This window comes from Lipotes vexillifer, unplaced genomic scaffold (genome assembly GCF_000442215.2).
Source record: "Lipotes vexillifer unplaced genomic scaffold, Lipotes_vexillifer_v1.1 scaffold611, whole genome shotgun sequence".
In the NCBI taxonomy this organism is placed as follows: Eukaryota; Metazoa; Chordata; class Mammalia; order Artiodactyla; family Lipotidae; genus Lipotes; species Lipotes vexillifer.
The window spans coordinates 2,382,717-2,406,769 of NW_006785619.1; the positions used below are offsets into that span (position 1 = coordinate 2,382,717).

Here is a 24,053-nt window from a genome sequence, read left to right on the forward strand (position 1 = left end):
ATTTTTATCACTCTTCCACATTTATTGGCAAGATGACCCTCTCTCTCAGCCTCACCTCTGCCTTTATTTCACTACTGATGTGGACTCATAAATGCATTTTTAAATATTCAGTGTTTATTACCATCATCATTATTTTTATTGCTTCAATTGCCCCAAATTTGACCAAGAATCGCTCCAAGCCAGCACCTGTGTCCTTTTGCTATGCCTGCATCATTGTTTGCATGCTTGACTTCTGACACAAGAAGTTCTGGCCTTGCCTTGTAATTTCTCTGCCCCAGACCTGGAATTAGCTGTTTCTGCAGGAACCTTGGTTCTCTTTCGTGGTGAATAGTATTTGGAACGTAAGATCTGGGTACTAACCGTGATCTAATACTAGAGTATCATTGCTTCCAGGCTCTTTCAGTGGTTAAAGGTAAGATATTATTTTTTAATCATAAATCCACAATGATACTTCTAATTCAGATCTAACACCATAAAGTTCGTTCTCACTTTTCCCATTTGCTATGTTTCTCCTTGGTTCCTAAGACCACCAATATGTTTACTCACTTACCCTCTCCTACTTAACACACGCAGTAGATTCAGAATTTCTCTACCCGTATCATTCCCGACAACAAACCTGCTTAGTAGCGTTAGAGATTTCTGCAGTTCATCATCTTAGGAATACATACAACTAAAGGTACGCATAAAAAAACTTAAAAGTTACTCAAATTCTTTTTTACTGAATAAACTATTATTTCAGTTCAGAGATTTCTGTTTACTATTTACAAGCTTATCCCTCAAGTTGTAACAGAACCTACAAACCTAAAAAACTCAACATTAGAGAAAATTATTGCATCAAAATGATTCATGACAAATATTCAAATAATTCTAGAAAGGTTTATAATAATTATTAAACAGGAATCTCTGCCCTCTCCTTCTGACTACTGCATCACTAACCCCTCCCCATTTTAAAACGACTTGCTCACACTGTAATCTCTCAATTCCATCTGTTTTAAATACATTGTCATTTCCTCTTTCTACCTCTTCCTTCTCCCATCTTCCTTATAGCTAGATCTTAACAACTAATTAACAACTAATGTCTACATTACCTTGGCTATCTACATAATCAGTAATAATTATGTTTCCTCATTTGTGTTACTTTTCGTTTTCCTGGAGGTAATAATTGCCTTTCTTTTTTCATTGTTTAGATTTCCTCCTACTAAATCTCATTCTCTCCAAGAGCCTCTCAGTGCAGTTTTTTCTGCAGGAAAGCATATCATTCTATTTTCTCCCCTAACTTCCAGCTCTATTCGGGAATGGTGGTTCTCTCAATCGGTTGCACAATTGATATCCTGGGTCTTCCCACTGCTATCATCCAGGGAATTCTCTTCACTTCTCTCCCTCATTTCTGGCATCACAGATCTCTTTTCCAGAGTTACTTTCTCATTTAGGGAAAGTACATCTGCTAGGAGCTTCCTGCAATACTCCACTACCCTCCACTGCTTGAATGGGTCTTTTTTCATCTATTAAGCTGGGTACCTAATGAACTCTTTCAATACGGTCACTTCTGTCCCTCAGTTCTAGAGAAATTTCTTGCATTGTTTCCTTTGAAAATGTCCTTGGTCCTGTTTTTCTCACCGTGACATTCCTATTATTTGGATCTTGAACCAATTCTCTAATTTTTATATCCTCCCTTGTCTTTTGGTTCTAATTTCTGGAAGATTTCTTCAACTTTACCTTCCAAACTTTAAAACTGCAGGGGTGCCCAGTGGTCCTTTCTATTTGTCACTTTTTTCACAGGTGACTTCTCATAGTTCTTTCTTTCACAAAAAGATAGGAGATAATTGAAGGCCGGAAGTCAATCTAATGATCAAATACTAAGTCCAACTGTTGCACATTTGTTCATATCTGTAATTATTTACTGCGAAGGTGGTAAGTCCACTGGCCAGTCAGCGGAAACGGCATCATTTCTTCCAGTGGTTCAAGGTGACAATGGCCCTGTTTCTTCTGTTAGTGACAGACTATATGTTTTGGGTTTTCTAAGGCTCATACTGCCTGGGATGAACAGCTCTAACCAAACAGTCCTTTAGAGTACGTACAACCCTTTCCCAGTTCAACAAGTTCATGAGGAACCTAATAATTCTGAAAGAAACAGCAAAGGCTGGGCTAACATCTCAGATGATTTCCAGTGAAATATATACAGAACATCTCAATAGTCCCCCTGTGAAGAGCTGTGTACCAGGTACTACCTGCTATCTCCCAGCTCCACACCTGCCCTTCTCTGCTCTGGCATCCTGGGGCTTGGAGTCTGCAAACTACTTTTCCCAGGCTCCCTCGCCAGCTAGCTCCCTGTTACCGTCTGCCAGAAGGTCCTGGTAGGAGTTCAGAAGGCCAGATGAAGGATGAAACTGTTCTTCCCCGTTCTTTCCCCCTCTGCTCTGAGCAGGGTCTCTGCAAGTGCCTACATTCCCTCAGTGATCCCGGCTGCAGCCACGACTGCCTCTCTTTGGCCGTCCCAGGACCAGCAAGGCAGGCCTCCTCTGGTCTGGGGGCATCTCCATGTGGTTGAAACAGCAGCCCAGGGGGCCTCTCCGAGGCAGCTCCAGCACTGGCTGAGTGGCGGTCCCAGGAGCGCAGCAGTGACTATGCTCCCGGGGGCTCTGGAACGCACTTCCTTCCCTCAGGTCTATGGGTGGTAGCTGCCTCACACAGCTACTCACGTCTGGATCACTCTGCCCTCCTCTTTTTATTCTCTCGACCCTTCCAACAGTATTGTAACAAGTGGGTTGTTCTCCTTTTCCCACTCCCTTTACATATAAAATTATATCGTAATCATAGTCTTCACTTTGTAAAATGCTTAGAAATACATTTATTTACTACTGATAGGCTAAAGGGGCTTTAGTTCTGAAAAATGGGCCCAAGGTACGGCATTTTACACCACTGGCACATTCTGACTACTAAACTGATTGCAGCCATCACATGCTACCAAAAAAATCAATGCAAGACACGGCTTAAGAAGTACCTAAGAAGCAGTCCCGGATCACATTTTTTAAAAAAGAAAGAAAAGCCGAGTTGAAAAACAGGGAAAAGAGATGTAAATGTGGATTGCAAAGGGAAGAACCATTTTTTGGAAAGACTGGGAGCTTAGCCTTTCTTTCTAAGGAACAGAAAGTATAAAACAAGTCCAGTGTCACAGGAAGATGTGCCTGCTGCCTACCTAAAATGAAAAGCACACCCCCTAGAGGGACTATTAGAGGCTTCATTATCTCTAAACAAAATGGAAATAGGACTAGTGAAATGGATTAAAATGGACCTGATTCATCATGGGTATAAATATGCTAAAAAGAGTAGATGTTACTGAAGTTATACAAAAAGTATAGCGTCAGAAAGCTGGTAACAGGAATAGAGAAGTCTCTGCAAATCAAATATTCCAAGCATGTAGCTCTCCTTTCAGGTTTCAAAAATAAACTGCCAATAATTTGGATGTAGGAATATATCAGTGATCAGTTAACCGTGCTTTACTAGTATTACTAAGACTGGCAAGAATAAGATATAGCAACCATAATGCTTAATTCACTTATATTTATTTTTGAGATGCCCTTTAGTTTTTGAAGCTATCTTTGTTCCTATTTCTATTTTGCTTGGGCAAATCTATATAGATATAATTAAGATTCTGTTACCACATCACACGAAAAATGGTTGTATGGAACAACACTGCACGTTATTTTACAAAGATGCCAAGGAATTTTATTCTAACTTTGCCATAATTTACTGGGACGGGGTACACCAAGTATTTACTCATCTTTTAAATAGAAAAAACATTTTTTTACTGTGTAAATACACATAAAATTTACCACCTTAATTTTAAGTGTACAGTTCAGTGGCATTAAATATTAATTCACATTATTGTGCTGCTACCACCACTGTATTCATTCATTTTTAAAAGTGACCCTTTTCGGGCTTCCCTGGTGGCACAGTGGTTGACAATCCGCCTGCCGATGCAGGGGACACGGGTTCGTGCCCCGGTCCGGGAAGATCCCACATGCCGCGGAGCGGCTGGGCCCGTGAGCCATGGCCGCTGAGCCTGCGCGTCCAGAGCCTGCGCGTCCACAACGGGAGAGGCCACAGCAGTGAGAGGCCCGCGTACCGCAAAAAAAAAAAAAAAAGTGACCCTTTTCGTACTTCCCTGGTGGTTCAGTGGTTAAGCGCTTCCACTGAAGGGGTATGGGTTCCATCCCTGGTTGAGGAAGTTCCACATGCCACGTGTTGTGTGGCCAAAAAAAAAAGAAAAAAGTGACCCCTTTCAATTTTATTTCCATCTCTCTGTGGATTTACAGGTAAGAAGTTACCAGACAAATGCCAACACAATGACAAAAAATCTTAGCTCCATATTTGCAAAAATGTTTTTAAAAAATAAGACTTTTCAGAAATCCAAGTCATTTTGAAAGGAACGATCACTTGGAGGGCCAAAAGAGAAAGAAGGGCTCTATCACCATGAATCAACTGGTGGAAGAATGGGGTGGGGGGGAGGTGGGGGGAACCGTTCAGCAGACACGTGCCCTCCTGAGGCCACCGAAGTGCGTCCTGCTGGCTGCAGTCGGCTCGGAGCAGCAAAACGAGAGATGCAGGAGAGACTTTGGTACTGGGCAGGCGCAGAGGTCAGTGTCATGGACCACTGATGCCCAAGTCCAATACAGAGATCATTTTGCTGCTAATCCGGAGAAACTGATCTCAGCGTTCACACTCTTGGACAGAGAAAACCCAACAGTGATTTCAGATGAGCCCCAAATCAATTTTTCTTAGGAATTTAATGCTGGTTCAATGACTCAGAAGTGTCATGACTGCTTGGCTCTGAGATAGATAGAAAAGGTGAGCTAAAAAATAAAAACCGTCTGGCTGATGAGGTTCTCTTGGAGCCGATGAATGGATCCCTAGGGCTGATAAAAACTTTCATGAATGCAACAAGGTCCAGAGTCAAGTTCTTTAAAAAATGTCAGGGCTCTGGACTGGAAGCACTGCCCTGCGACTGAGCAGCTTTGCACATTGGCGCCACTGTGAAGTGCGCTGTAAGGGCAGGGACTTACCAGTGGACAGATCGGCAGATGGGGCTGACAGAGATGCTTTGCACACTGAGAAATGGCTGCAGCCAGGTATTAATTATTATGATTTCCCAAGGTATGACAACAACTTTAATTTTGCTCGTTTCTGTTCAACTTTATTTACCAGTGGTTATTGTTTCTCAGAAGCGTGCACACTGGGCATCACAGCTGATGTCGAAGTAAAACGATCTCATGCTCTGAGCACACACCAGTAACTGGCCTGGGCTAGGGTGCCTCTTCAACACAGTAGCAAGCACTAGAAGCTCAGGAAGGCCAGCTGATATCTGAATTTCCATTGTGATAATACACAGAGACGATAATCCACTTGTGAACCATTGTGATCCTAAAACCAGCTACGTGTCCATTTACTCCATTTTACAGTTACAATTTTTGATGGGCGAGAGGCACGAAAACCTGTACCCAAAATTTAAATTGTAGGAATGTTTTCCAAAAAATACAGCTCACTTAAAAAAAAAAAAACTAATTAACTAAAAATAGCCCTAGAGCTGTAACACCAACTTGAGAGAAAAGTGAGAGGCATCTCTACCAACTGCTTATGAACAAAGAACCCAGGAGTTACGCTCAATAACCACATTTCTTTATTTTCCTAAAGAAACACACACTAAAACCCAACAAACGTTCTCTACATCTACCATTAAAACTTTTCTCTATCTTCCTTGTTTTTGTTCTAACACATGTCTGTTAAAATTTTTTTCAATCAAACAGGAATACATAACACTGAAGGTCAAGGTCCCTGTTCAGGTAGCATTTAACTCTGCAAGTATCTAACCTGGTGCCAACCACCCTGTATGAAATGAGATCAGCAAAGTTCTGGCCTAGACCCCTGACTCATATTTGGGGTGTGTGCGTGTGCAGGGTAGAAGAAAGTATCTAATTCTCTTCAAAGGGGTATGAAAAGATGATAACAGAGTTGGATGGAACCTCAAAGACCATCTAGTCTAAGCCATTAACCTTTTTCCCCCCTGCCTTTCCATACTAACCTCATGAAGATGTGGATGAATTTACTAGCTAAAAGGAAAATGCCCAACTTCTTCTGAGGAAGTCCAATTAGAATTGGATTACAGTCCAATCATAAACCCTCGTAATGTTGACCATAAACTAATTGGACTCCAATTAGTTTATGGTCAACAGTACCAAGCCATTGACTTCACATGTAAAAAAGGTATCAAGCAACTTCCCAATTTGGGTAATTTCGGTCACAACTAGAATCCAATTCTTCACTTCATTTCAATTTACAAATACAATCAAACCAATGTATGAATGAGAAATACTGGAGTATAATGGTGAACTCCATTTTGGGGTGGCAAAACACCATGAGTACGCATTGGTTCTCTTACTCGCTTAAGCAGTGGACACACAACAGAGGTGAGGTATTCTTTGGGTAAGCAAAACATGCTCCGTCCCAAGGCCACTGATGGGCCTTCTAAACCTATAGCCGATACTTGCTGGTCCCACACAGCCGGGTGAAAGCAGATGAATTCAGTGGCGAACAAATATTACCAGAAAACACGCAGGAACACGTACAGGGGGAGTGGTATTGGCCAAGCCTGCTCAGCGTAATTATTACTCCGTAACAACAGAAGCTGCTCTTGGAAATCACACCTTATCTTTCCAAACCACACCGAGCAAAAACAATAATCAAAAAATGATTCTACTTTGTGATCATTTCTGACCCCTTGATGATAGCAAAAGTCACTGCCTCGTAACGGATTAGAAAAAGTGTGGCGGCCTCAGAGGCGGTCATGGTGACAGTTCTGAGGCTGTCAGCCCTTATCAATCACTTTCCATTAAATAAAGCTTTTCCAATTTGGCGCTTCTCTCAAAGGCTTCATTTTGCCTGGATTAAGCCAAAGCATCAACATTTGAACCTCCTGCTCCTATTCTCACTCCCCAAATAAATGCTGTTAGCAGAAAGCCAGGCTTTTCCACGGTAGGAACTCAAAACCAAAGCAGACAACAGTGATGTGGTCACATATAAAAGACATCTGACCACAAACATGTCACATCTGCATTATACAAATGCCACGAGCATCCACAGGGTCCAGGAGGGGGGTATTCAGAAGTGCCAAGAGAAGGGCAGGTCTGCGAGTTGTACATTTTAGCTCCTAAAATGAATATCGAGCAATTCCAATATACTCATCGGAGCGCCCCAGTACTTGCTTGGATTTTAGAAGCAGGTCTCCCAAGAATTTTATGCTCTATGGTTTCACTACCTGGTATCTATTATCTCCGTAATGGAGAAAAGTCATTTCTCTAAAATCTATAGCAGATATGTCTTGGGAGGGAAACAGTTTTAAATCAACTGAAAAGAGCATGTTTACAAAATAAGGGAGCCCTAAAGAGAGGAACTCATCTTATTTACCTTGGTAATACTGGTAGCCAGGTAGATGTTAGCTGCATTCAGACACCAAATTCACAATATGGGAGCAATGGCTTATATAAATATGATCAACGTTACAATCACGCACATTTTTCTGTACCCAATAAACAGACTTCTTCATTATTATTTTTAAAGGCTACATAAACGTGACAAGAGCCTGAGACAGGGTGGTGAGAACACAAAGTGATGAATAGGGAAGAGAGATATTTACTTCAGTTAGTCTCAAACAGGCCTAGGAGCTGACCAGAGAGAGGTGAAAGAGAGGCCCCAAAGTGTAGGACATCGCCACATGTTTTATTTGGCCCACATGGAATTTTTAACAAGGTTCATTTATTGTCAACACTAAAATGTTGGGAGATTTCACTTAAAAGATCCAGATTTCAGGCTTTCCATAAAAAAATAAACACACAGATGATCTGGTGTTGCATTCCCACTCGGCAAAGCTCTGCCGTTTCCTCTCTCGTTTGCCACTGGAGAGAATCACAGGGGCCCGCTTCATGCATGAAGGTTTCTTGTCTGGCCTCCAAAAGCGTCTGAGGGGATGAAGGAAGTTTTTAGCCGGAAGCAATGGGAAGCAATGGGAAGAGGGAGCTTATGTGAGGCCAAAGATAATGAGCCTATGAAGAGCGTACACAAATTGAGAGCATGCTGGGGGCAGTCAAGAGAAACTGAGTGGTAGTGGAAGAAGACAGAGACCTTGCGATTCAGGTGAAGTTGGGGTCTGAGATGCAGAGCTGTGAGGTGCCCATGAAACCATCCAAGAGTCGACAGAGTAGGTCAAAGAAGAACTACCCCTACCCCCACCCCCGAAAAAAGAGCAAAGGACTGAGCCCTGAGTATGTCTTCCATAGAAGATGGAAGAGGAAAAAAAGAAAGACAAAGGGGGACGGGATTAGCCCCTTGGCTCTCCACGAGCTGTTCCCATCCTGCCTGAAGAGCTGCTCTAGGGAATATCACAATCAAGTGAGTCACGCAAATTTTTGGTTTGCCGGTGCATATGAGTTATGTTTACCCTATACTGTAATCTATTAAGTGTGCAATAGCATTATGTCTACAAAAACAATGTACGTAACTTAATTTAAAAAACACTCTATTAAAAAAAAATGCTAACCATCATCTGACAACGCAGGGTTGCCACGAACCTTCACTTTGTAAAAAAAACAAACAAAAAAACAAACCAACCAAAACAACACCCACATCATCTGTGACATACAATAAGAGCAAAGCGCAATGAAATGATGTACACCTGTACACTGAAAAAAGCTTAGCGCTGCTCCCACCTTGGTTCTAAATAAGTCTACTTGAGAAATACATCTGTAATAGATAATGTGCTTTGGTTTTATCCCTGGATGTCCAGATCCAATCCCCATTTCCATTCTGAGGGAATGCCCATCACGTGAAGTCTAACACAGCCAGATTCTTCCTCTGCTCAGCCTTGGCAGCCAGGTCTAGCCAGCTCGGCACTCTTCCACTGACCCAGAGAGGCAGACACGGTCAGAGGCAGCAGCGTCACTCGGCAGCTCTGGCGGTGGCATCCTGACCTCGCTCTCCCTGCCCAGGGACGGCAACTCTGCCCCCAGCCCTCCAGCTCCCTGTCACTGCTCTGGGCCTCAAACAATCTTCCACTCAGGAGCCCGCTGATATACGAAGGAGGCCGTTGATATAAGACGGCCAGAGCTGGTCTCTGATTCTGACCCTGGAAGCATCCTAACCAATACCCAAAAGTCCTAAATATGGAAAAAAGCTTTATGCATCTAATACAGCATTACTTTTACAGCAAAATGTGGAAATAATCTAAAAGCCCCCAAACAAGAGTATTTAAGTAAATGATGGTACATCTATTTGATGGGATGGTACTAATAGTATTAAAAGAAAAATAGGTTTATAAGACATTAGCTATAATTGAAGAGTCTGAAAAAGAATATATATGCATATATGTATATATCTATATATGAATCACTTTGCTGTACACCTGAAACATTGTAAATCAACTGTTCTTCAACTTAAAAAGTTTAAAAAATACATAATAAAACATTAAGAAGAACGGTTAAAAATACAGGATTATCATAATCTTGTCAAAATACTATGTATAGAAAAAATGACTAGAAGTACCAAAATATTAAGGGACTTCCCTGGGGGCACAGTGGTTAAGAATCCGCCTGCCAATGCAGGGGACACAGGTTCAAGTCCTGGTCCGGGAAGATCTCACATGCTGCGGAGCAACTAAGCCCGTGCACCACAGCTACTGAAGCCCGCACACCTAGAACCCATGCTCTGCAATAAGAGCAGGCCCCACTCGCTGCAACTAGAGAAAGCCCGTGCGCAGCAACGAAGACCCAATGCAGCCAAAAATAAATTTTTTAAAGTTTATTAAAAGAGTACCAAATATTAATAGTAAAAGTATATTTTCCTTAAAATTTTAATTAATTCTCAAATTACAAAGTAATACAGGCTTATCATAAAAACTTCTAGAGCTTTGTAAAGAAAACATCAACAAGCTCGCATCACCCAGCTCCAAGCCTGGCCCCCGTGCACATCTCTGAAGTAACCGACGTCACCTGCACCTGCTCCTCCACACCTGTTGTCACGCTCTAATCAACACGTCTACACAGCACCTATGTGGATCCTTCTGTCTTTCCCTGTTTCCCCCCTCTCCCTCCCTTTCTCCTTTAAATGGCATCACAGTGTACACATCCTGCTTATTTTGGTTTGTCACTTGACCGGACCCAGAAGCAGCTTCTCCTACTCATCCTTCAGACGTCTGCTCCTGCGTTGTGTCCTCCTGGAAACCTCTGGGCCCCTAGGCTGATTGACAGCCTTTTCTGCCTGCGCTACTGCAGTCACTAGTGATTTACAGTGTGTGTCCCCCCTCCTACGCTCCAAGTTCCCCGAGGGCAGGAATTGTGTGCCCCAGGTACCTTTCAGCTCCAGTACCAAGCCCAGTGCCTGGCACACAGAGTAAATGTGCGTGATTGTAACGTTGATCATATTTATGTAAGCCGTTGCTCCCATCTTGTGAACTTGGTGTCTGAATGCAGCTAACATCTACCTGGCTACCAGTATTACCAAGATAAATAAGATGAGTCCCTCTCTTTAGGGCTCCCTTATTTTGTAAACATGCCCTTTTCAGTTAATTTAAAACTGTTTCCCTCCCAAGACGTATCTGCTATAGATTTTAGAGAAATGACTTTTCCCCATTATGGAGATAATAGATACCAGGTAGTGAAACCATAGAGCATAAAATTCTTGGGAGACCTGCTTCTAAAATCCAAGCCCAGTAACTGTGTTGGCATGGAGGGAGAAAAGAGTGAATGAATGAATGGGAAAGGCAGCAGTAAGGTTAAGGATCAGAGGGCTCTGGGGGCAGATACGCATTAGTGAAGGACTGGGCGTTTCTCCAGAGACCGAATGAAAGGTGACACGGGGGTACAGAGTCAGGCACACACGTATGTAAAGAATAAGGGAGCGAGCTTCCCTGGTGGCGCAGTGGTTGAGAGTCTGCCTGCCGATGCAGGGGACGCGGGTTCGTGCCCCGGTCCGGGAAGATCCCACGTGCCGCGGAGCGGCTGGGCCCGTGAGCCATGGCCGCTGAGCCTGTCCGGAGCCTGTGCTCCGCAACGGAGTAAGGGAGCTGAGGAATTCAACTAGCTTATCTCAACGAAGAAGGGTAAGGAAGGAAGGAAACAATAGCTAAGAATATTCTTGATAAACAGTAAGATAAATAAAAGAACTCGCAGAGTTATTCTCTTGCTCCAGATTAACTGTTTGTGTTTGTGGTAAGGTTTTTTTTTTTTTTTTTATAATACACAATATATTTATTTATTTATTTATGGCTGTGTTGGGTCTTCATTTCTGTGCATGGGCTTTCTCTAGTTGTGGCAAGTGGGGGTCACTCTTCATCGCGGTGCGCAGGCCTCTCACTATCGCGGCCTCTGTTGTTGCGGAGCACAGGCTCCAGACGCGCAGGCTCAGTAATTGTGGCTCACGGGCCCAGTTGCTCCATGGCATGTGGGATTTTCCCAGACCAGGGCTCGAACCTGTGTTGTCTGCATTGGCAGGCAGATTCTCAACCACTGCGCCACCAGGGAAGCCCCTGTGGTAAGGTTTTGAAAACAATTCCTTGAGAGATTAAGTTGTCTCTAAGGTCAGTTAAATAAGCTAGACAACTTGGAATTCAGTTTCTTACCTATTTTGCGTTCAGTTCAAAACAGCTAACATAAGAAAAAGTGGGTTTTGTGCAATACAAAAGTAAGGCAGCCTCACCACCATCCCGCATATGCACTAGAGGTGGTTTTGACTAACTTCATGACTGGTAATGGCTTCAGCCACAAGATCATAAATTTCAGTTTATTTGAAAAAAAAAAAATCGACTCCATTTCTGATTAAATGAGGATGCAAACCTCCTAGCTCCGTAATATTCCTGCATAACTTACTCAAATCATCACTATTCTCCTTAAAGACCTTTCTAAGCTAGCTTCAAAGAGAGGTAAGAGCCTCTGAGCCTTACTTATTAAGATGGCTCTCGACGACCAATTTAAAGCCACATTTTAACGTTGGCTGGCATTTACTGACGACTCACTAGCACAGTCACGATACCGCCCAAATTGTTCTCATGCAGTCTGCAGAATAGCCATGGGACCCTCATTTTGAGCCATAGAGAGGGCAAGCGGCTCTCCAAGTCACCCAGGTTGTAAGTGGCTGAGCCCCGATGGTGACCCCCTTTTGCCTGGCTCCACGCCCATGCGGTGCGCTGTCCTTTCTCAACCACTGAACTCTTCCACCTCCTTGAGACGACCCCATTCCAAGGAGTGGAAGGCAAATCCAATGGTTCCAGAGAGAGAGATCGTGTCAATGCAATGTCAGTTGGGCTGATTTCTAAGAACATCAATGAGACGCTGCTAAAATCACAGTAACTGTGCTTCCACAACATTATGTAATAGTCAATACACTGAGAAACAGTACTGTCCCTCAACCCGAGTCATTCAGAATCCTTAGCCTGGCCTTTCACAATTGGCTGCGTCCCTCAGACTCAGACGAGGCTCTATTTTGAATTCTAATGAGGACGAGGCACAATGAATATTTAAACTGCAATTACAAAGATCCCGCTTTTATGTGGATGTCCTTAACACAAATAACAGATCTGAAAGTACATATAGGTGCCAATGGAAAATATCAGTCTAGTTTGCGTTTAGAAGCTGGAGAGAGACAATAATACTGTTTTCTACTTGATGCTATTATTGGGGTGGGGGCAGGAGAAGAAAAGGGAGGAAAAACCACCCAAAGATCCCAGTAAAAAAATTTTAAAGCCCAGGCTTCCGAGTGAAAGGTTCACAAAGAGGTGCTTGAATCCTTTGTTAACAACTGAACAAACAAATTCATCATCGGGCCGTTCTGTGTGGCCCCCTTGCAATTGGGTCTGTCCTTTTAACAAGAAATTTCCTCACTGGGAAAGCATCTATGACGGATATATCAGATGGGCGAGGACGATATGGTGGCGGAAGGAAAACAAAAGACCATTTCACGGTTCACAGCCTATTTTTGCACTCCCTTAAGTAAAATGATGATGTGCTGCTGCTATTCTCAGCTTACTCAAGTTCTCTTAAACAGTCATGGAGTTAACAGTTACCAAGTTACCCTGAGTGAGTTGCTTAATTCCCACCCCCCAAATAGTTAAAACATACCCTGCTTGCAGTATCATGTACTATTTGTATGTGTTTACATATCAGTGATCAACCTGGCCTTGCACTAGGGAAGAGCAAGTGATTAACTCTTTGCTATGTCATGAGGCTCTTGGACCAAGCCTTTGGCCCCAGACCGTAATTTAACTTCCATGGCGTTTGGACATCCTTTCGTAAATGTTAGCATTTATGGAAAGGGAATATGGTTTATGTTTTTCTTAGATGTCCTCTGGTTGAGTTTCTCTCCTGCTGGTACCAAATATGTCCACTGAGACTTGAGTTTCAGTTACCTTTTATTTCTAGAAATTCTGTTTGATCCCGTTTCAAATTTTCTATGTTGTTCTTTATAGTTCCTATTCTCTGGAGATACTTTCAAACTTGTCATGTCCTTCTTTAAATATAATCATAATTGATTTTATAATCTACATCTGATAATTCTAACACTGCAAGGCTACGCAGATTGGTTTCTGTGGTCTGTTGCTGATCCTTGCTCACGTTGTGTGGTTTCCCAATATGCTACGTTATCTTTGAGTGTGTGCTGGTCATTGCCTTGAAAAATTTTTTTTGGTTGATTCCTAGAGCCCAAGGGTAAACATGCTCTCCTCCAGAGAGGTATTTCATTATTTCTGCCAGGCACCTTGAGCTACAACAGGTACCCAGGATACAAATGCACAGGAGAGCCTTTCTGTGACCACAACTTGTCAGGAAAGATAGTTTTTCCTTTTTCTTCTTCTCATCTGTTCAGTGCCAAGGCTGCCTTCTCCACAATCCCCAAAGACAATTTATTTCTGGTACAATTTTACCCCAAGGGTATAGCTCTTTGGGGCCCCACTTTAGTGGGAAAAGGGTCTCCTATTACACTTCCCAACTAGGGTGGGCCCAGGACCTTACCTTCCAACTCCACTTGCCTACCCCTCTCAGGCTGTGGAAGCCCCTGACTCCTGCCTGCAAGTGGGCTTTATTAGATTAAAAAAATAGAAACTACTATAAAGTACCTAAGAGTTTAAAGGCTGAAAGCAAAACAAAAGGTCAGGTCAGTATTGTAGTCACCCCACGAAATTTAAAACTGAATTACAATTTGGTTCAGCAATTCCATTTCTGGGTATGTACACAAAAAAGCAGGGACTGGAACTGATATTGTACACCCATGTTCACAACAGCCAAAAGGTGGAAACAACCCAAGAGTCCACTGACAGATAAATGGATAAACAAAATGTTGCATAAACATAACAATGGAATATTATTCAGCCTAAAAAAGGAAGGAAATTCCTGACACATGGTACAACGAGGAATATTGAAGACATTACACTAAGTGAAATAAGCCAGATACAAAAGGACAAATATTGTATGGTTCCACTTATATGAGGTACCTAGAGTAGTCATATTTGTAGAGACAGGAAGCAGAGTGGTGGCTGACAGGGGCTGCTGGGCGAGGAATGGGGAGTTAGTGTTTAATGGGTGCAGACTTGCAGTTTGGGAAGATGAAAAAGTTCTGGAGATACATGGATGGTGGTGGTAAATGCACAACAATGTAAATGTATTCAACACCACTGAACTCCATGCTTAAAAAGAGTTACAATGGTAAAGTTTTTGTTAGGTATACTTTACCAAAATAAAAACTTTTTTTTTTTTTAAAAAAAAGGTCAGGCTAATGTTGCTAAGGGCTGCTAGACCTAATCAGTAAATTGCACAATATACCCTGTGTTCCAAGGCTTAATACTGATCAGGGGAAGACTTAGAAGTTAATTGCTGGGGGTCATGAATACAAGTCTAACCTCCCTAGACCTTTGGAGCCACATGCTGAACCTCCATCACTATGCAAAACTAGCACTGCTTGTCGACAAACACATACATAGTTGCAAAGGTCCCTTGAACAAACACAAATGCAAAACATTTTTCTTTAAAGTTATCAGGCACCACAAATGATATAAGGATAGTTATGTGGTGTTGCTATACTATCGATAGAACTGCTAAATAAATATTAGGGGGAAAACTGAAGGGATAAGAGGAAGAATTCTCTCTAAAGTATTTCCATGGAAAAAATTGGAGAAATTTCTTTCAGCATCTGTTGTACTGTTGTACCTCCCCCTTCTGAATCACTACATATAATTCTAATACAGATAATATATATACTTATAAATAAATATAAAGGGGGAATGAGATCAATTCACACTTAACACATTTTAAGATACCAACACATGTTTAAAAAACATGCATTTTAGTAATTCTGGGCATCTCTAAATTTCTCCCGTTTTCAAAAAAAAATTAAACAGCTCAGCTCAGAAAATTTTATGGACATTTATGGCTATAAAGAGCAACACCAGGTAAAACTACAAAATAAAAAACTGGCAACAGTAGAAGCCATATTCTTCATTATGACATCATGAATGGCATGTGGTGAGGGCCTCTATGTTGCAAATACAAAATCTTACTTGCTTAGTGCATGAAAAAGACCTCAGGAAAGTTGTCTCTTAACTGGAAGATTCTTTCTACTTTTAACACATAAAGATAATGGCTAATACTTGCTCACTGCTTATTATGTGCCAAGAACTGCTGTAAGTGCTGTATATCCCTATCTATCTATCTACTTACCTACCTACCTCTATATCATCTTTACCTACATTAACTCATTTATTCCTTACAACAACCCTCTAAGGTATGTACCATTGTTATTCCCGTTTCAGAGGTGGGAAAATCGAGGCAAAGGGGAGTGGGTTTTCCCAAGGTCACACAGCCAGTGAATGGTAGAGCTGGGATTGGAGCCCAGGCTCTGGGGCCCGTGCTCTTAACTATCATGCTCTATCACCTCTCTGCATAAAATATGGAAATTCAGGGACGATGGCAAGTGTTGGACACTTTACATATTTTATACAATTTCATTTTTATAACCAGATCATCCTTTTTTTTTTTTTTTTTTTTTTTTTTCAGCCAAGGAAACTAAAGTTCAGAAAGATTAAGTTTATATAAGAATCGAAGATAGTAACAGATGGAGGTGGGAGTGAACCCATCTATCTCTGTCACCAAAGTTTCAGGATCTGGTGCAAAGAACAACATCCCTATGGTGAGAAGTTATGAGAAGGCTGGTAAAGCAAAATCAAGGAGGCTTTGCTTTGCACAGGAAGTAGAAAGAAGCACATGCCTACAGGTGCAGAAGCACAGAGTGGCTTGGTATCTGGTGGATGAGAACTGCCAGGTTACAGGGAGCAGACAGGTGATAAAAGGGCAGAACTAAAGTTAAAGATTAAGTTTATATAAGAATCGAAGATAGTAACAGATGGAGGTGGGAGTGAACCCATCTATCTCTGTCACCAAAGTTTCAGGATCTGGTGCAAAGAACAACATCCCTATGGTGAGAAGTTATGAGAAGGCTGGTAAAGCAAAATCAAGGAGGCTTTGCTTTGCACAGGAAGTAGAAAGAAGCACATGCCTACAGGTGCAGAAGCACAGAGTGGCTTGGTATCTGGTGGATGAGAACTGCCAGGTTACAGGGAGCAGACAGGTGATAAAAGGGCAGCAGGTGGGCGCCTCCAAGTTCCACTTCCTCTGAGATTCCAGAATCCATATTTGCCCGGTCCTCCATCACCCTGTTTTTCTAGATTTCTGTTTAACCACACACACGGGCAAGGAAGGTAACACTTCTCAAGCTGTGCATCCCAGATGACCCTCGCACAAAGATCCTTGTTCTAAAACTGGATAGATGGGAGGGATCCAGTATATTTTTCATACTGAAAGGGCTAAAAGTCAGGCAAAGCATGTGCTCAGATCATTAGTTTTTTTTAGTGCTACTGCACTTCTATTTATAACAAAGTTATTAGCCTTATAAACGTGGTGCATCTTTGTGAGACAAAGCATCAAATAACCATGACTGTGATTACTGCTAGTGTCACCACCATTCATTGTCACTTACCTGTGGGCAAGGCACTGTGCACAAGCAATAGATCATTGAAACCCCACAAACACGTGCATCAGAACTTCTGCCAAAGAGCAAGGACCCACATCGGGATTGCCTGGTGTGCTTGTTAAATGATGAACACTCTTGAACCCCAACCTAGTCCTACTCAACCAGAATCTCAACGGGAGGGCCAGGGAATCAGCACTTTAAGAGTCATTCCCAGTGATTCTTATTTTGGCCTGTGTTTCCTCATTTTACGTACAAGGTATTAAGAAATGATAACTTCACTAAATAACAGGATATACACTCATCTGGACTTTAGAATCTGTGCTCTTAACTGCTCTATGGCTCAAGCTTCAACAATGAAGCCTGTGACTAAAACAGGCACAAAACAAGCAAGATCACCTTTAAAACCCATGAGATCTGCCACCACCAGCCTGCATGATGTCATAGAGTTTCCCAAACTATTATTCTTGGTAAGCATACAGGAAGGTTTCTTACTTTAAATTAAAAAAAAAATTAACAATGCATTTTACTTCCCCTGCCCTCATAACAATTCATTTCATTTTAACAAGATTTAGGGATCTTCTAGCAATTTCAATGCTTCATCACATGAAACTGCCTGTACTAGAAGAGCAACCAAATCCCTGCGGTAAAATGAGACCAACGTGGGAAGCTTATCCGCAAATGATTAGAGAGGCAGAGCTATAACTACAGCAATCTCTTACCACAAGACGTGGACTTCCTGTCCACCAGATTCACACGCCTGGTTTCGGTGCGAAGTTTCTCATCGGTATTCTCCACCAGGTTGGCAAGGTCATCAATTATCTCTATAAAGGAAAACAAAGATGCATGGTTAATACTCCAAACATACCTGGGCTCACATCAGAGCCTCATAGCTGTGGTGGTCCTTCCTAGTAATAATTCTCTCAACTGCAGTGAGTGAGAAGGTTTTAAAGAACTCGTGTATATTCTCTGAAAACTGCAATTCTGATTCATTAAAGGTTGGGGGTGGGGTCGGGAGGGAAGGAGTAGTAAAGAAAAAAACAAGTTCAACACAATTCCAGGAGACAGAGGAGAAATGTCAAAAGTTCAGGGGAAAGAAAGCATGACCCAACAAATTTATGCCCAGCCAAGTTGTCACTGGAGTATAAAGACGGCAGACAGACGGTATAGAGGACTTCAGGGACCACTGGGATCCTTCTTAAGAAAACTACTTGATGATGAAATCTAGCCAACCAAGAGGTGAATAAAAATACAGAACTCTGGGCTGGAGAAGCCAGAGGCCATGACATAAGAGATGATGGTGAGAACTGAATCCATTTAAATACTGAGCTGAGAACAAATAAGTATATGGATCAGGTTACAGAAAAGTAGACAGTGACAATGGAATTATAGGTGAAAATCAGGAAGCAGTTGGGGGGCGGTGGCAAGAAAGGTAAGCAGCAGCTAAGATGTTAATTTCTTCATCACTCACAGCAGAGTCATATCAAGCTGTTGGAAAGTAAAACATATAGAGACTTACAGCTTTGTAAAAATCACCAAAGCTTCAATGTTTTATGCTATTATTTTGTTAACCTTAAATGGATCTTTTAGCAATTTACTACCTCTTGGAGAGAACTCTTCAAGTTTTTTTTTTTTTTTTTTTTTTTTTTTGCGGTACGCAGGCCTCTCACTGTTGTGGCCTCTCCCGTTGCGGAGCACAGGCTCCGGACGTGCAGGCTCAGCGGCCATGGCTCACGGGCCCAGCCGCTCCGCGGCATGTGGGATCTTCCTGGACTAGGGCACGAACCCGTGTCCCCTGCATCGGCAGGCGGACTCTCAACCACTGCGCCACCAGGGAAGCCCCTGAAGTTTATCTTTTAAAAGTGAAATTAAGCACTTAATATTAAAATAGCATATATAATATGACCCTAATTATGTAAAATTATTTCTATCCCTCCTTTTATACATACGAACCTGTAAGGATATATCCAGACAGTGTTAACCTAATGTTAATAATGACTATTTCTAGGTGGTGTGATCCTGGGTGATCTTCCTTGTATTATGTTTTATTTGAATTTCTTATAATGAGCTCTATATACTATTTTTTTTCAATTTTGGTTCTTTTTCCTCCCTCCTTCCCTCTCTCCCTTTTTAGTGATTGCTTTAGAGATATGTTGTCCAATACGTTACCATTTTTCTTGAAGAATGAAATAAAACCCACAAGGAAGTCAAAGAAAGTTTTCAGAAAGTTGTTTGAGCTCAGTTTTGACGGCCATGTATGTGGGTGAAGAAGCAGGAATAGTGCGACTCATGCAGAAAGAGTAGCATGTGAAAGGCACAGAAGAGTTGGGAGGTCTTTCTTCCAGCTCCTACAGCACTTCCTACAATCTTTTTACTTAGAGACCCTTTTTTTTTTGTATTGAATTATCTGTTTGCATGTCTTTTACAGAAAGAGTACGACAGACACTAACTTTTATTCACCTCTGTATCTCCTATCCTTAGGAGAGTGCCTAATATACAGCAAGATAAACACTAAAAGATAAAGGCCGTGAATGAATGGAGTGTAAAAGATAAAAGCACTGAATAATTTCAAAGCATTGAATAATTTGCTGCTTCTTAGAAAACTGGATCTAAGCCAAATTTGCCCAATATTATCTGTACAACACCTGCCTAGAAAATATTTCACTATTATTTAACGATCCATTCATAACTATTTCCTTGTATTCAATGACATACTCTCCCAGTTTCCCTTTCACTTATCTGTAAGCTCTGTCTAGTCTCCTCTTCCTCTTAAATGTTGGTGATCCCCAGAATTCTGTATATTTCTACTCTATTTTAGTTTTAAACTTAAAGTTTTAATATTTAAATTCAATAATTTAAATATTTTAATATTTAAAATATTAAATTTTTAATTTAAATATTTTTTAATTAAAAATTTTTTTTCTGCTCTACATAGCTCTCCAAAAATCCTTGACTCATATAGCCAACTGCTTACTACTTATCTCTACCTTGAAATTCCTACAAATATCCGACTTTCAAGGTCTCTAAAACTAAACTCTTCATCTTCCCTCAAACTGGACTCCCCTATCTTCGCTGCCTCAGTTAATGGCACCACTATTCATTTTTGCTTGCCCAAGATGGAAATCTTTTTTCTTTCCCCCACTGTGTTGGGTCTTCACTGCTATGCATGGGCTTTCTCTAGTTGCAGCAAGCGGGGGCTACTCTTCATTGCAGTGCGTGGGCTTCTCACTGTGGTGGCTTCTCTTGTTGCAGATCACGGGCTCTAGGTGCATGGGTCTCAGTAGTTGCAGCAAACAGGCTCAGTAGTTGTAGCGCGCAGGCTCTAGGGCACGCAGGCTTCAGTAGTTGTGGCGCACAGACTCAGTAGTTGTGGCGCACAGGCTTAGTTGCTCTGCAGCATGTGGGATCTTCCTGGATGCACTGGCAGGCGGATTCTTAACTACTGTGCACCACAATCAGTAGCCCCCGCTCGCTGCAACTAGAAAAAGCCTGTGCATAGCAACAAAGACCCAACGCAGCCAAATATAAATAAATAAATAAATAAATTTATATTTAAAAAAATAGACTGACAATACTAATTGTTGGGGATGATTTGGCACAAAGTTAACTGAAGAAATATTTGTCTGTTCTACTCCAGCTAAGCATATATCTACTCTATGACCCAGAAATTTCACCCTTAGGAATTTACCAAACAGGAATAGAAACATGTTTCTCAACAAGACTTGTACAGAGCTTCCCTGGTGGCACAGTGGTTGAGAGTCCGCCTGCCGATGCAGGGGACACGGGTTTGTGCCCCGGTCCGGGAGGATCCCACATGCCACAGAGCGGCTGGGCCCATGAGCCATGGCCGCTGAGCCTGCACGTCCGGAGCCTGTGCTCCGCAGCGGGAGAGGCCACAACAGTGAGAGGCCCACGTACCGCAAAAAGAAAAAAAAAAAAAAAGACCTGTACAAAAATATACCCAACAGCGATACTCATGAGAACCCAAAACTAGGAACCACCTAATATCCATCAATAGGGGAATGGATAAGCAAACTGTGGTATCTGTACTGTTCAGTAATAAAAAACAAAGAGCTTCTTACAATTGTAACAACTGTTACTTTGTTGGCTAAATAAAAAATAAATCTCAAAAGCATTTTGTTGGTGAAAATAAGCAAGTAATATATACTTAATAATTCCATTTATATAAAGTATGAGGACAAACCTAATCTACTAGATAGAAATCAGAAAGCCGCTGCCTCTGGGGTGGGGATGGAGGGGACTGACTGGAAAGGGAGAAGGGGGAATTTTCTGGGAAAATGGAAATGTTCTAAATTTTCTCACAAACGTATGCAGTTGTCAAAATGCATGGAACTGAACACTAAGGTCTGTACACTTTGTTGCATGTAAATTATACCTCAATTAAAAATGTAAAGCAGAAACAACAAGGACCTGTTGTATGGCACAGGGAACTATATTGAGTATCTTGTAATAACCTACAACGGAAAAGAATCTGAAAAAAAATATATATATAACTGAATCTCTTTGCTGTACACTTGAAACTAACACAACATTGTAAATCAACTATACTTCAATATAAAGTTGTTTGAAAAAAATACATATATATATAAATTAGGAAAAAAACAGAAGTTTACAATATCATGATACTTCTAGGATTTTCCAGAGAGGAAGAAAAAAGGGAGGGAGGGAGGAAGGCGGGCAGGCAGGTGGGTGGGCAGGCAGGCAGGGAGACCTGCTGCAAAGACAAAGCAAATGACTTAGAATAACAAAATTTTCCAGCTGCAAGAAGTCAGGGGATCATCTTGTAGCTCCTCCCCCTTAACAATCCCCCTCCCACCCAGCTCCCCACCCAACCCCGTGCCAGTAACAGGGAAGCTCGTGAGAAAATCAATTCCATGGCTGAGCTGGAGGGTGCCTGTAATTACAAGTTTCTATATTTCGAGCTGAAAAATCTGCCGGCTTTTAACTTTCACCTTCTATTTCTAGAACAACACAATTCCAGTGTTCTTCCTTCCAGAAGACAATTCTCCTTGTATAACTCCTTAGTCTTGTCTTCTCAGCTACAGACACTTAGCTCTGAACATTAACAGATTGTCAGAGGAAGTGCTTTCTAGATCTTGTGACATCTTGATGCACCGGACACTGTATTCATCTTAAAATGTGACGCGAGGACTTGGATCCATCGTTTCAGGTTCTGGCCAGTCAGCACAGAACACACTGAGTTTAGACAGAGTAACATATATAAAAGTCACTATTTTTAAGTTCCATTCCTCATGTCCTATCAGGAGATTCCACAGTAACAGCTATGCTTCCTAGAGTTGCTTGGTCCATTGTTCTCATGCAAATGATTACAGTTGAGATTGCATGATATGTTTTTTTTTTTCCTTTCTTTTTGCGGTACGCGAGCTTCTCACTGTTGTGGCCTCTCCCGTTGAGGAGCACAGGCCCCAGACGCGCAGGCTCAGCGGCCATGGCTCACGGGTCCAGCCGCTCCGCGGCATGTGGGATCCACCCGGACCGGGGCGCGAACCCGCGTCCCCTGCATCGGCAGGCAGACTCTCAACCACCGCGCCACCAGGGAAAACCCGCATGGTATGTTTTAATGTCACAACATGTAATATAAAATTTAGACTTAATAAGCTTCTAGCACTATAAGAAAGTCAAGTGCAAAATACTCCTTGTCAGATACTAAACACAAATACAGTATGTCAGCTGTTATATGTTAACTGGGTTTCTGGATAGAGTTCTCATTAAATTTGTAAATATTCATAACAGAGGTAAATACAAAATTGGTAGAGGATTAGCTAAGCAACAATCAGTAGTCAACACTGAAGGGGTTAATGTTTTAATCTCAGACCAAACACAGAGTTTTTCATCTTGGTTGGTAAACCTCATCTGATTACTAGTTTGTTTGCTTTAAACAAACAAACAAAACCCCTCTATTTTTAGGTGATTAAAATCATTTAATAGTTTATAAAGAGAGGGGGAAAAGTATAAGATTATCCACACACCCCAGTAATCACTCCTATGGATTCCCTTCTAAGATTTGACATAAACGTAAGTATTTTTATATAATTGCAATATATGAGCCTTTTGCCCCCTGTTAACATATCATTTGTACGCTTTCATGTTGTTACCCAGTCTTCAGTTATAATTTCTAATGGTTACAAAATATTCATTCCATTAAAATATTCATTAAAAATAGCCCATTATGGGATATGTAGAATGCTTCTATATTTCCACATGAGTCAATGAATTCTTTCCTCCATTATCATCTTCCTTCTTTTCTATCGTTTTCTTAATTAAGCGTGATTTTGACTGCCACATGGACTTTGAAACATATCGCCAAGTCAGTTTTTAAAAGGTTTGCACCGCCACTACTGTTGGTTGGTTTGATCAAATTCACTCTTCAATGTGACCTCAGAAGGCGATTTCCAAGGGCAAGGAGCCTGGGGGAATTCCCACCTTGCAGCCTAGTAGCTTCTAAAGGGGGAATTTCCCCAACCACAGTCAGTTATGAGCAAATTAAACACAGGTTTCAGAATACAGGTTAAGAAATAACCCGCTGACTCTTTCAGATCCCTCAAAGTACAGCCTCCAAAGAGCAACTGGTATTTTACTTCCTGGTAAGTATTTGCACTTGGTTTCGAGAAGGAACTTATGTTTCTATCACATGTTAATTCGAGATACCAAGTGCCATTCCAACACAGAAAGGAAAAAAATGGACAATAGAAAGTATTTCCTCATCAAAAAGCGGTGAGAAATATTATACAGTGCCAACATAGCTGGATCCAAATATATTTAATTTTCTTCTAGGCTCAGTTACAGTCTCAGTAAAATCTATATAAGGGCAGAGAGTGTGCTGCATATTTTCAGATAAATCTGGTGCCTTTTGCACTCATAATGGATGCTGGCACTTGCAAAGTCATTATCTTGTTATGCCTTTCACTTAATTGCTAATGACATCTGAAGACAAGCATTAAAAAAACCAAACAGTG

The 24,053-nt window shown here is 41.6% G+C and overlaps 1 protein-coding gene across 1 annotated transcript in view; it reads right to left on the minus strand.

The window, feature by feature from the left end:
* Positions 1 to 24,053, minus strand: part of STX8 (syntaxin 8) — a 256,727-nt gene that overhangs the window by 84,312 nt on the left and 148,362 nt on the right. Inside the window, exon 8 of the mRNA XM_007457836.1 lies at positions 17,778 to 17,879. Within this exon, the coding sequence (XP_007457898.1) occupies positions 17,778 to 17,879 (102 nt within the window). The remainder of the gene's footprint in view (positions 1 to 17,777; positions 17,880 to 24,053) is intronic.